The sequence below is a fragment of the Schistocerca serialis genome, chromosome 4, assembly GCF_023864345.2.
Source record: "Schistocerca serialis cubense isolate TAMUIC-IGC-003099 chromosome 4, iqSchSeri2.2, whole genome shotgun sequence".
Lineage (NCBI taxonomy): Eukaryota > Metazoa > Arthropoda > Insecta > Orthoptera > Acrididae > Schistocerca > Schistocerca serialis.
This window is the reverse complement of record NC_064641.1, coordinates 590984365-590998181: the sequence shown is the minus strand read 5'-3', so window position 1 is coordinate 590998181 and position 13817 is coordinate 590984365. Positions and strand designations below refer to the sequence as shown.

Sequence of the window (13817 nt, the reverse complement as noted above, 5' to 3'; positions counted from 1 at the left end):
ACGAACATCTGGACACATACAAGGACAAACAAACATTTTCCCTTTGTTCAATACTAGAGCTGGACAACACAGAAAATCACGACCTGTGGTAAAGAATACCCTCTGCCATGCACCGCACATTGGCTTGCGGCAAAATGCTTAAATAACGAACTAACAATACTGTGGTGTCACCGCCAGACACCACACTTGCTAGGTGGTAGCCTTTAAATCGGCCGCGGTCCGTTAGTATACGTCGGAGCCGCGTGTCGCCACTATCAGTGATTGCAGACCGAGCGCCGCCACACGGCAGGTCTAGAGAGACTTCCTAGGACTCGCCCCAGTTGTACAACCGACTTTGCTAGCGATGGTTCCCTGACAAAATACGCTCTCATTTGCCGAGACGATAGTTAGCATAGCCTTCAGCTACGTCATTTGCTACGAACTAGCAAGGCGCCATTATCAGTTGCTATTGATATTGTAAAGAATGTACAGACAAGAGCGACGTTCAACATTAATGGATTAAAGTTAAGTATTACCACCATCTGCGTCCGTTTTTCTGGGTTCTGATTGCCTTGTCCTGTTCCAGACCTCACTCCAGCCTGCGTGAGCTTAAACGCGTGCCTTTCGGCTTCCTCTATTCATACGGGTTGGCTCTCCTGCCAGCCCACAACAAATACCTCCCTGCGAGTGAGGAGGGTTCCGTATAAAGCATTTTACGTGAAAGTTTCTCTGCGCAGAGATTCTTAATTCAAATTATATGAATGCGTGTTACATTCGGACATGTCCAAAAGGACAGATACCACGCATTTATACAATTTGATTGGCCTAGCTGGGTAATGGATCCACCTTCTTCAGTGCGGATGCACAGATACGTCCGACATCCTTTGGGAATCTCAGTGAGCGAATATGGAGGCGGAACCGCGCGACCGCTTCGGTCGCAGGTTCGAATCCAGCCTCGGACATGGATGTGTGCGATGTCCTTAGGTTATTTAGGTTTACGTAGTTCTAAGTTCAAGGGGACTGATGACCTCAGATGTTAAGTCCCATAGTGCTCAGAGCCATTTTGAATATAGGGGAAATTGACAGACACTGCGGATAAGTGGCGCTAGATGGGGATGTGGATCGGCCGTGAGTCCGCATAGTTGCGATAACGCTGCGTCCCGGACGGCGCAGTGGTAAACGCATGTGCCTAGCAAGAAGGAGATTCCGCGTTCCAATCACGGCCCGGTACCCATTTTCACTCGTGGCCGCTGATTCCGCGTAATGTCCCACTGCAGCTGACAGCAGAGATCACTCCCCTCCCTTTCCTTTCCTTTCTTCCTCTCTCCACCTCCAGTTCACATATAATTCTTAATTCAAGTCTTAACTGATAATCATCCTTCCACACGATAAAACTTACCGTTAAAATCGATAGTGTGGGTACGATGTACACTCTGCTTTCCACTGTACAGTGGCTTCCAGAGTACATAAATGTAGGTGTAGCTGTAGTAGATACACATCGGAAGAATTTGTACGGTGTATGGCATTTGAGCTTTCATCGTTAAACCATTTGTGTACGGAGCCAGAAGAAAATAACAGTTTGCTTCGAAAAATCAAAGGGCGTGAAAGGAAAGCAGTAGTTGGAAGGGAGCAAGAAAAGAATAGTAACTTATCTCGATGTTATTCAATGTGTAAATTGAGCAAGAAGTAAAGGAAACAAAGGAGAAGTTCGGAAAGTGTATTAGAGTTCAAGGAGAAAAAAGTAAAACTTTGATGGTTGCGATATCATCGTAATTCCATCAAAGATGGCAAAGAACTTGAAAAATCACATGAACGAAAGGGACAGTGTGCTGAAAAGAGGTAGTATTAGAAATATAAACAAAAGTAAAAGAAGGGTGATAGAATGTAGTCGAATTAAATCATGTGATGCTGAGGGAATGAGAGTTTTAACAGTGGAATTTTTCATGAAGGACTGTCGTTGGCGAAGTCTTGGAATAATTATTGAAGTTGCGATGTGTAAGCCCCTTTAGCAGAGAAAGCACTGTGTGAAAGTAGGAGGTCAGGAAACGGGTGTTTAGCAACGCGAGCTATTCTCGGCGAGGATTCTCATCTCTGTTCCTCCTATACAAGGCTAACGGCAAAGGGAAGGCTATAAGAACGAACGTCAATTGCTCGCTTCCGTCGGAAACTGACTCGATGGTGCAGTATACCAATAGGTTTTATGGGACTTCAGAGCAAACGATCCTGACTTCAGAAGATGTAGGAGACTTTCAGTCCACTGTTTTACTCATAAAGTATAGATAAAAACTAATAATAAATGTACACAAAATAAGTAACAAAAAAATTTCTAATAGAGATGCACCAATACAACTGTATTACCCAAAGCTTGTTGTTTGTTTCAGGTAACACCTGTCACCCTGCTGCCTCAACCCACACAGTTTTTTGTCGGTTGGAAGTTAAACAGCGCACCGATGGAAAAGAAAGCTGCAATATAATCTCGTACCCTGAATCATCGCAGCTACACAATATCCACACAGGCAATATAAATAACTGGAGTGTTTTTGCTGTACTGGTTAACTGAGGGGTTGAAAAAAGGAAAGATGTCGTAATACACCGTCCCTTCGTTCTTTCTTTCTTTTCTTTTTTTTACCTGTGGATCTTACAGCCATTGCCTGGCTTTTTAAGATTTATTACGATTTTACACGGCATTGTTACATTTATTTAAAACTTGTTATATGAAGAGTGAAAATGGAAAATGTTCTGAGTGCCAAATCTCACATTTGTCAGGAAAATAAAAAACAGAATTTCTCAATTTATACATAACTGATTTCCATCCAAAAATCGAGAATGTATTCTGATAGCACAGAATAGTGCTACTCACGGCACCACCGCAAAAAATAGTGAGACAAATTGGAAAATAAATACTTTATTAAGAACATTCTACGTGTACCAACAGGAAACTGCCTTTTCTAATTACCAAGAAGAAAGTTTTTACAAGTTGACATTTTGGAGACAGTGGCTGTGTACGAAACACACGTTGATCCTTACAAAGAAGAAAACAGCAACCAGTCACTGTTAACAGTGCTGTTTACAAACTGACTTTTCGCTTCTGTCTCGGGTACTTCGGCCGACGTTCGTCTGATGATTTTTCTGACGTTTCGCGAGCACGAGTGACTGTAATTGTCAAAGTTTAGCCCTCCACTGCTGGTGGTGGACTGTTTAATCACACAAATTTCGCCGTCACCGGTTTCGAACCGACAGATTCGTCTTCAGACGACTGTTCACGTTTATGTTTGTTGCTTTTTACATTACTTGTTAGCTGTTTTTTTTCCAACAACTAACGTAAACAACATAACAAATGTTACATATATGGCCGGCAGGAGTGGCCGTGCGGTTCTGGGCGCTACAGTCTGGAACCGAGCGACCGCTACGGTTGCAGGTTCGAATCCTGCCTCGGGCATTGATGTGTGTGATGTCTTTAGGTCGCATAGTGCTCAGAATCATTTGCGCCATTTTGTTACATGTATGAACCCGTTGGTTCGAAACCAGTAATGGCGCTATTAGTGTAAATAAAGTTGCTACCTCCTATTTTCTTCTTTGCAAGAATCAACGTGTATTAGAGCTCACGCCGTCTACCAACGCATGTGTGAAAGACTTTCTCCATGGTTTGACACCTGGACCAAGTCTAGGGACATTCAACAGAGTACCGAAAACACAATAGCACGTAAAATGCGTTTTATACGAAAATGGCGCTTCGCACCTTTTCCATTTTCACTTTTCATGCCTTTATGATGAAAGAAGTTTGTCAAATTAGTGAGAAATGTTTTATTTCATCTGGTTAATTATTGCAATAATTCCGTTTGCTGGTTTACATACAGCCGGCATGCTAAGAGAATGTGATTCTGTATCTCTTATTATAACTCTACAACCGTAACAGAAATTAATGTTTCACACTTCTATTCGATGGTTATGACTGAAGAATGATTAATGATTGAATCTCACACGAATTAAGGAACATACTATTTTTATTCGCTTAACTGTAAGGAATCGGGGCTTCCAAGGAATGTTCGGTGGCTGTCGTTGGTAATATTTCGCTGAGCACTACTGCGATCTATAGGGGTTTCGTGATCGATGGAACACGTATGTCCCACTAAAGTAATACGCAGTTTTGAGCGTTGGGACCTCTACATATCATATCCGTCTACTATTGCGATATAGCGCGGTGCTTTCGGAACTTAGAGAAAAATACTACGGACCACGGGATGGATACGTAGAAGGCTGTGAGCGATCAAACGAAGCGGCACAGTGCGTCTGTTTCGCGCAAATCACACCAAATCACCTTCTTCTCCATTCAAAGAATATCTAAAGTACCTATCTGTATTTTTTATATTTCAGAGACATTGTTTCCAAACATTACAGCACATCTGAGTAATTCGGCTGATTTGTACATAACTTGTATGTAGTGGGACGTATATGCCCCAGAAAACTTCATAAAATGTGGAAAACATTGGTGTGTGGTATGTCAAAGCCATCTTCAAATGTTATGTTGTCAACTTGTCTTCGATATTTCGTGTTTTCCATTGTCATCCGAATAAATGTGTCTTTGTACTGATTTGTTATATTTTTCCCATAACTGCCATCTTAATAAAACATTTCAAAATAAAAAAATTCTCTGAAAATTCTAGGTTCACATGAAAACGTGGATCTAGTTATGCGAACATCCGACAAAACTTTTTGGAAATAATTGTACAGGTCGCACGGTCAGTGTAACACTTATTACGTATTTCTCATTTTTGTATTTTCTTGTAATGTTCAAATACAGTTCATTGTGGCCTGCATGCAGCGCTTCATCAGAGGTTGTTTGTTGCCGTGAACCTAGTTCCAGCTGTCTAGGACGTTTCTTTCCTAACTTCTTTGTGGACTTTACTTCCGTAATGATTAAGTTACATTTCCAGACTCACCCCAAGTCTCTGCCATAACTAGATGGCGTCTTGCAGACCAACCTGGACCCGCACAACTGTAACCGTATAAGTATAAATTCCACTTTCTCCATAAAACCTACATGATACGATCTAACGCCCCAAAAATGCCCACTCTTTGACTGACCAAACCAGGCTAATTCTGCACCTGAACATACCAGATTCATTGCATTTTGTCGCACAGTATCGAAACAGGCGGCAAACTGGGTTTTCTCTGACGCAATTCATCAACAGATAAATGTTTCCTTGAATACTGTAATATGAAATGGCTTGACACGTACTCTGAATACGTACTAACACGAGGAAATATGTATGAGAAATTGTTTACACGAAAAGACGAGACCATATTGGGTAGGCAGCGGGCAGCTAGGTTTAAGAGATAGGGTACCACACCATGAATAAGCTCAATTCTTGAACAGGATATTTGCACAATTAATTTTACTAGCCGAGTAATCTACAGAAATGGCAAATTTTATCAACATGGAATTTCCTCAGAAACAAATCATAAGATTTAATAAACTCAGTTCATTTGTTATAGGATATTAGTTAAATTCATTAAATAACTTTTACTTTTGATCATTACAGATATATACTTCTCAAATAATTAAAAGCACAGACATTGACATAAAAAGCCCACTGGAGCATTGGAATAGTAATAAAATTAGTCAGGAAAACAAATGGTGGTGAAGTATAACACTCAGAGAGAGAGAGCATTTAAATCGTTAAAACAACAATTTAAATAAGTAGAAAGATTTTGCTATAAAAAGATAAGCTCTGATAACGTATAAAAGCAGAATATAAAAAAAGGTCCTTGTTATTAAATGCTGCTCAAACTATGTTCTGCTTTGGCACTCCCTAAATTATCACAATAACAAGAAAAATCAATAGTTATAAAAGACCACAGTGGAAGGAAAGAAAAAGAAAATTAAACATTAAACACGGTACTCAACAGTTAGCAGCTGATCCAGACAAGATCTGGCTACCATCAATCACACAAACGATAAAACAATAAACACACAAGGAAGGTAAATGTTCAGCGCCAATTTACCGGTGAGATCCGAAGTGATGATAGCAACAAGTTCTCACAGAATAATTTTCTACCGTGACCGTCCTGGACTAACGGATTCATAGTCTGCGATGTCGTGCACAAAACTTAATCCACTCAGTCTAGTTTCCTTCTCAAGGCGCTGCACCAAAGTAACAGTCGGGCCTGGACAGAAGGAACGTACCGGAATCAGACGCGCGCCAAGAAGAATTTACTCATTCGGCCACAACAAAGAAGAATGTGGCAATGTACAACGCATAGCCTATCACCAATGGTAGTGTTACAACTAGAGTTGCGCTCTACCGAAACTATGGTTCAGCAGTTTTGGTATACAACATAAATGACGTAATACATGGTAGGATTACCGGTACTATTGGTAGAATTGGTAGGGAAAGAAACATAAATGATCGTTTAAGAGAGAAAATGGGAACTGGCGACTTCTCTTTGCCTTTTGTTTTATTTATTTCTTCATTTATTTTGCACGTAATTAGAACCGCACATCATTCAGTGTTAGTCCATTGTATTTTTATATCCTTAAGAACACAAACTGCATTTTATAAATAATAAAAATTAGTTCACCGCATAACTTCTCGCTTTTATGTAACAAAGCAATTACTTTTGATGGAAGTACGGTTCACATACACAAACATTAAAAAGCATATAATTATTATTGTTATTTTGTACTCGACAGAACGTTCTTCATCACAGAGAAAGGCAAGAGTTTCGTATTGCTATTGATAAATGCGAAAGTTGTTTGTCAATAATAAAAAATGTTTCATATAATTTACACGAAGTACTGAAGCGATGTTTGGTCAGTATTTGTTTTTATTTTACTTTATTTTTTTTGTCAAGGAAGTGGCGTTTTCCAGCGCTGTTTGATAAATTTGTATTGTTTTCTTTATCTTTTCTACAATACCCCTCTGTTACACGTAACAAATCAACACTCTTCGAATAAAATCGGAATTAAACATTTACAGTTTCAGTTTTGCCATGAATACTGTTTATTCTTAGATAACGGACAGGAGGGTAACTATTTTGGTGGTTCTTTATGTATTGGTTTTTATATATTATGAAAAGTTTAAGTTCATGTTATTGTGCCTGCTTCACAACCGGAAAATTATTTACGTCAGTGATTCAGTTGTGGTGCTTCTCGCAGTTAGTTTCTCCACCACCGGGTTTTTATACTAAAAGATGCCACTTCTTACATGTTGCTATGTAACATCTAGAATAATATGTATGGTAACTCTGCATCTCAGGAATATAAACTTCTTTCCTATATGTGTTGTGTCGGATTGCAAGTCGCTGAAGTGGCGTCAACTCGAATAACTTGCACCAGGCGAACGGTCCAACCGGCGGGAGGACCTAGGCACGCGGCTTTTCCGTATACATTGATATCGATTTGATGAATTATTTTTACTTTTGTGCAAATGCAAGGCTGAGAAGATTCTCGCGATTTCGTCAAGCGAGGATCTAAAAAATTTACTGAACTCAGTTTACTCATATATAATCCAATATTGGAAATATTGATTACTTTTATTGTTGCAAAGGAAGAACCGCCCATCAAGAGAAATCTCCAACATTTACACTTTTTTACTTGTCAAAATTATCGAATATTAAGATATCTATTACGTCTCTGGGCCGTATCATTTAGAACAATGGCGCTGACCTCTGCACCAATGTTACCCTATAAAATTTGCACAAAGAAATTAATTTTACCGTTTCGTAGTTCATACAAAAACTGACAACACTTTTAAGTAATATTTGATTATATTTAGGTTAAATATTGCATGAAACACACGTTTTCGTGCCTTGTCACAAAATAGCTGCCAGCCGAGTGGTTCTAGGCGCTTGAGCCCGGAACCGCGCTGCTGCTACGGTCGCAGGTTCGAATCCTGCCTCGGGCATGGGTGTGTGTGCTGTCCTTAGGTTAGTTAGGTTTAAGTAGTTCTAAGTCTAGGGGACTGATGACCTCAGATGCCAAGGCCCATAGTGCTTAGAGCCATTTTTTTAATAAAATAACTTCTTACATTACGAAGAAACAAAAGAGAAGAGAGAGATCTTTTTGCAAAACAAACAGATATGCAGTTACATTCGCAGATCATATTAATTGATTACAGAGTCTTCGTTATTCTTCTGAGAAGAGATTATTTTATATTTCGTTACGACGTCAGTTATGGTATATTTACGAAGTTATTTGATACCATTTTTATCACATTATGTGGCGTACCGCCGCACTATGTAAAACAAAAGTGTTCTGTAGTTTACGTGGCCCTTTATATTTCCTCACTCAGTTTCTAAGCGGTTCACCTCTTACAGTTTTTAGGCGAATCTAGTAAGACACTGCTCGCATACGTAAAGAAAGCGATCGTTATGAGGTAACACCCGCTAGGTATGCAACACACCCAACATGCAAGTAACACGGGAACGACCTTAACTGTCAAAAGCTATTAGGAAAACGAACATACTCTGCGCTTACTTGTGGTAGCCTACAGTAGTTTTACAACTCTAGTCGCAGCTGACTCCAGCACACGACTGACTCGGCGAGCTCGGTCGCTCCGCATAAGTCGGCGTTGCGGCAAATGCTCCTTGTTGGCATGGAAAGTACGTTCTCACCAGTTAAGAAAAGATACACTGACATATACCGGGTGATCAAAAAGTCAGTTTAAATTTGAAAACTGAATAAATCATGGAATATTGTAGATAGAGAGGTACAAATTGACACACATGCTTGGAATGACATGGGGTTTTATTAGAACCAAAAAAAATACAAAAGTTAAAAAATGTCCGACAGATGGCGTTTCATCTAATCAGAATAGCAATAATTAGCAGATGATGTTCTTTGCAGGACATGCTCAATATGTCCACCATCATTCCTCAACAACAGCTGTAGTCGAGGAATAATGTTGTGAACAGCACTGTAAAGCATGTCCGGAGTTATGGTGAGGCATTGGCGTCGGATGTTGTCTTTCAGCATCCCTAGAGATGTCGGTCGATCACGATACACTTGCGACTTCAGGTAACCCCAAAGTCAATAATCGCACGGACTGAGGTCTGGGGACCTGGGAGGCCAAGCATGACGAAAGTGGCGGCTGAGCACACGATCATCACCAAACGACGCGCGCAAGAGATCTTTCACGCGTCTAGCAATATGGGGTGGAGCGCCATTCTGCATAAACATCGTACGTTCCAGCAGGTGTTTATCAGCCAGGCTGGGGATGATGCGATTCTGTAACATATCGGCGTACCTCTCACACGTCACGGTAGCAGTTACAAAACCAGAATCACGCATTTCCTCGAAGAAAAAAGGCCCGATAACGGCAGATGTGGTAAATCCAATTCATACCGTGACTTTCTCGTCGTGCAATGGAGTTTCCACGACAGTTCTATGATATTCGGTAGCCCAAATTCTGCAGTTGCGGGCGTTGACAGACCCTCGGAGCGTGAAATGAGCTTCGTCGGTCCAAAACACGTTACCCAACCAATCGTCATCTTCCGCCATCTTTTGAAACGCCCACACCGCAAATGCTCTCCGCTTCACTAAATAGCCAAGTAACAGTTCATGATGCCGATGGATTTTGTACGGATAGCATCGGAGAGTACGGCTAAGTACCAACCAAACAGTAGTGTATGGAATGCCGGTGGGACGTGCGACTGCACGAGCGCTGACTTCCCCGTGCATAGACGAACTCGCTACAGTCTCCATGTCTACCACTACGGGGTCTATCGCCTAAACAACCCGTGGCTTCGAACTTCGAAATCATTCTCGCCACAGCTGCATTTGTCAACGGACCTTAACCCGTTCGAATCCCTTTCCTATGGCGATAGGATCGTAACACTGAACTAGCACATTCCCCATTCTGATAATACAGCTTCACTAAAAGCGCCTTGTCGGGTAATGTTAACATGCTGCTTCTGCTGGCCCATCTGATTCTCTCTCTCATTACAGCTCCTTTTATACAAGATTGTCATGCGCAGTCACTGACGTTTTGCTGTCCAGCGTCATCTGTCGGACATTTTGTGAACTTTGTTTTCTTTTTGTTCTAATAAAACCCCATGTCATTCCAAGCATGTGTGTCAATTTTTACCTCTCTATCTACATTATTCCGTGGTTTATTAAGTTTTCAAATTTATGCTGACTTTTTGATCACCCGGTACTATCGATGCTGTCCATTCGCAAAGGTCAGTATTGAAATATGATTCGTCTGCAGATGAAGAAGAGTTTAGTGAGTTTTAGTGAGTCTTACGAATGATAAATTTTCAGTAAATGCACAACAGCATGCCAATTACAGTCAGTCAGTTGTTTCTAATTGTTTTGTATTCAACATCTGTGAACACATGCATGAGATGCGTCCTGATGATTCCGACTGGGTACAGAAACGCGACTGGAATACACTAAGTAATTCCCATCTGCTGATCAGTTTAGAAGCACACGTTTCTATGAAACGAGTTTCCACGCGATCTCCCCTGCAGACAGAGAACTAAAACGAAACCGTCTGTGTCGTCCTCCTCAGGAGAGAACCAGCTCTTCAATTACAAGGGAGGGCCCGGCCAGCCGGCGAGGGGCGCGGGAGATGTCAGAGAGAAAAGTCGACGTTATCGGCCGCTCAAAGGGCAACCACAGGCCGGCGTTTCTTCCTTCTCGCTCCATTTACTAAAAAACAAAATTACAGTTCTCTCATCCAGTATCCCGAGGGAGTTTGCCTTCCAGAGAGAAGAGAGAGAGAGAGAGAGAGGGGGGGGGGGGGGGAACAGGTCTTTTTCCGAACCGTCTGCAAATATAATAAGATTGATTTCTGATTAAATTCCAGCGAGTGTGGAAAGAAGCCATTCACAATTAGACGAGGAGACACAATTGGGATCACGACATAATTGAGTGAATAACTCGCCTTTTTCATGGAAAGTAACCGGAACTTTGGCTAGGAATTAATCTTTCCCCGGGGCCGTGGCGGGGACGTAATTACGTGAGTTTGCCGGCTGAATGGCAGCGAAAGGAGCACCGCGGCGTAGCGCAGCTCTGCGCAGGGTGGGCGACGCGCCCCGGGCTAATTAAATTACGTCCTGTTTAACGCGGCGCTCACTTAACCCAGTGGCCTGCCGGAAATATGGGCCCCAGACATTAATCGCGACGCGCTGCTCCGAGAAGTGCCTGCAGGCTCCTGCAACCCGGCTGGAGGTGTGGGCCCTTTAGGTGTCTGCTCGGTGTTAACACAGTGCCACTGAGGTTAAGCTGCTGCACCCTGCCTCGTTTGCGAGTGGGGGGGGGGGGGGGTGGAGGGGTGTTTACCGTTCTTCTTACCTTCCCAAATCGCTCCAGAAGTGTATACTGCTGGCAATCAAAATTGGAATGCCAGGATGAATAGCAAATAAAGGAATTTTACTTACTGCTCATGTAAAGTACAATGAGAAGCATACACGATTAAATTTTAACCTGATTTAGCGGCATATAGCGCATTTGTAAGAAGTAGTCAAATAAAAAACAAACAGACAAAAAGTAAGTAAACTTTATATTATTTCTAAAGTATACGCCGTAGCTGCTAATGTATTTACTCCATAGTGAGACAAGACGATCATTCCCTTAATGGAAAAATGTTTGTGGTTTCCTCGAGGCCCACTAGAAAGAGAGGCCACGGCGCGTACGTCAAAGCACGTGACACTACAGGTCTCACCAGTGTCAACAGCAGTCTCCGGCTGGTAGCGAGTAGCTATTGCAGACGAGTTTAACAATTCCTAACTGCACAAAAGCACTCGACAGCACACGATAAAGTTGAGACCACTAGTGGGTACTTTTTTACTGACGTATTAACTTCCAGCGCTCCCTGCATGGAGTCGAGCGTTCACGAAGTACGGAGGAGAATGCGCCTAGTGTGACATCACAAGGTCGTCGAGGGTCCCAACATCTCGTGGGCCACGGGTTCACTACGAACCCATGATTGTACCTTTTCTTCCGAAGGAAATCGACGACCACGAATTCTTCAGGGCTCCCAAAATATGGAAATTGCATCTGGAGAGACTGGAAGTGTAAGGAGGACGTGAAAGGGCTTTCCAACGAAACTTCTACAGTATAGTCGCAACAACCTGCTAACAAAATGCCCGCGCACATATTGCCAATGATGTTTTGAGTACGCTGCAGAAGTTCCGCTGGGAAGCCCTTACACATACTCCACACAGTACCGGTCTCTCCCCATGCGATTACCGTAACATTCGATCCCGCAAGGAAAGACATTTGTGACCGTTGCTTTGCTTGTGACGAAGAAGTACAAGCCAGGGTACAGTGATATTTCCGTAGGCTATGACAAACATATTTCCATTGCGGCACTGACCGCCCTGTCTCACAATGGGATAAATGTGTTATAAGTTATGGCAATTACTTTTGAAATAACAAACAGCTTACTTAATTTTTCCCCTTGACTCGTTTTCATTTTTACGGCCCCTTGTACTACACAGAAACGGCAACGGCCTTGCCGAAGTGGATACACCGGTTCCCGTGAGGTCACCGAAGTTAAGTGCTGTCGGGCGTGGTCGGCACTTGGATGGGTGACCATCCAGGCCCCCATGCGCTGTTACCATTTTTCGGGGTGCACTCAGCCTCGTGATGCCAATTGTTCCCGTGAGGTCACCGAAGTTAAGTGCTGTCGGGCGTGGTCGGCACTTGGATGGGTGACCATCCAGGCCCCCATGCGCTGTTACCATTTTTCGGGGTGCACTCAGCCTCGTGATGCCAATTGAGGAGCTACTCGACCGAATAGTAGCGGTTTCGGCCAAGAATACCATCATAACGACTGGGAGAGCGGTGTGCTGACCCCACACCCTTCCTATCCGCATCCTCCCTTGAGGATGACACGGCGGTCGTATGGTCCCGGTAGGCCACTCGTGGCCTGAAGACGGAGTGTTCTACACAGAGCCACCTCCTTTGACATCAACAGTGGTTCCAACGCGGTTGGGCATAGAGTGAAATGAGATTGAATGACTAATACGAGTACGTCTATATCTACATCACCTGCATCACCACTTCGCAAGCCACCTGATGGTGCGTGGCGGAGGGTGCCTCTAGTACCACTAACTAATCCTCCTTTCCCTGTCCCACCCGCGAATGGTTTACGGGGAGAATGACTCTCGGTAAGCCTCTACGTTACCTCCAATTTCTTGAATTTAATTATCGTGGTCATTTTACGAGATGTATGTGGGAGGAAGTAATACGTTGTCTGGCTCTTACCGTGCTGCTGCAACTCTCTGTCACACCATTAATCTTAGTGGCTGGTCAGTGGTGTCGAGCCAGTTTCTCGACAGTCTATAACCCTATGATTTTAGCGGTTGGGAGATCAGGAGAATGTACTGACCAGGGCAATAGTTGAACACGTCTTCTGTCGAGGAAGGTCAGAATACTTCGGGCGTTGCGTTATGTTGTTGAAAGATAACGGGATGGAGACCTCGGAGATCAAAGCCACTGGCCATAACACATCAGAAATGTAACAGCTACCGTGCAAAGCACTGGCTATGAGAACCAGAAGTGATCGTATCGCGTACTTGATCTCAAAGCATATGATCACACCAGGTGCTGTACTCATATAAAATCAATGTGACAACGTTCTCCTGTCTTGGAGGCTCCACACTAGCATACGTCCATTGGTACCGTACATAGAACCAAAATTCGTCTGAGGCGCTACTTCTGCGTCAAGAGTTGTCGTTTGGCCACGTCAAAGGAGGCTGCAACAATGGTAGTGTTGCTGACAACGCTTGGTTTTCTACGTGTAGTCGCATCGAACATAAGAATAACCGAACGCGGAATAGAAAAACCGCTACAGTCAGTTAGTAGTGGAACAGCTTCAGGACCAAAT

The 13817-nt window shown here is 42.9% G+C and overlaps 2 protein-coding genes across 2 annotated transcripts in view; one reads left to right on the top strand and one right to left on the bottom strand.

The window, feature by feature from the left end:
• Positions 1-4570, top strand: part of LOC126474624 (uncharacterized) — a 336077-nt gene extending 331507 nt beyond the window's left edge. Inside the window, exon 4 of the mRNA XM_050102103.1 lies at positions 2361-4570. Coding sequence (XP_049958060.1) covers positions 2361-2453 — 93 coding nt within the window. The 3' untranslated portion in view covers positions 2454-4570. The remainder of the gene's footprint in view (positions 1-2360) is intronic.
• Positions 1-13817, bottom strand: part of LOC126475344 (UPF0489 protein C5orf22 homolog) — a 474622-nt gene that overhangs the window by 199575 nt on the left and 261230 nt on the right. The gene's annotated exons all lie outside the window — the stretch shown is intronic.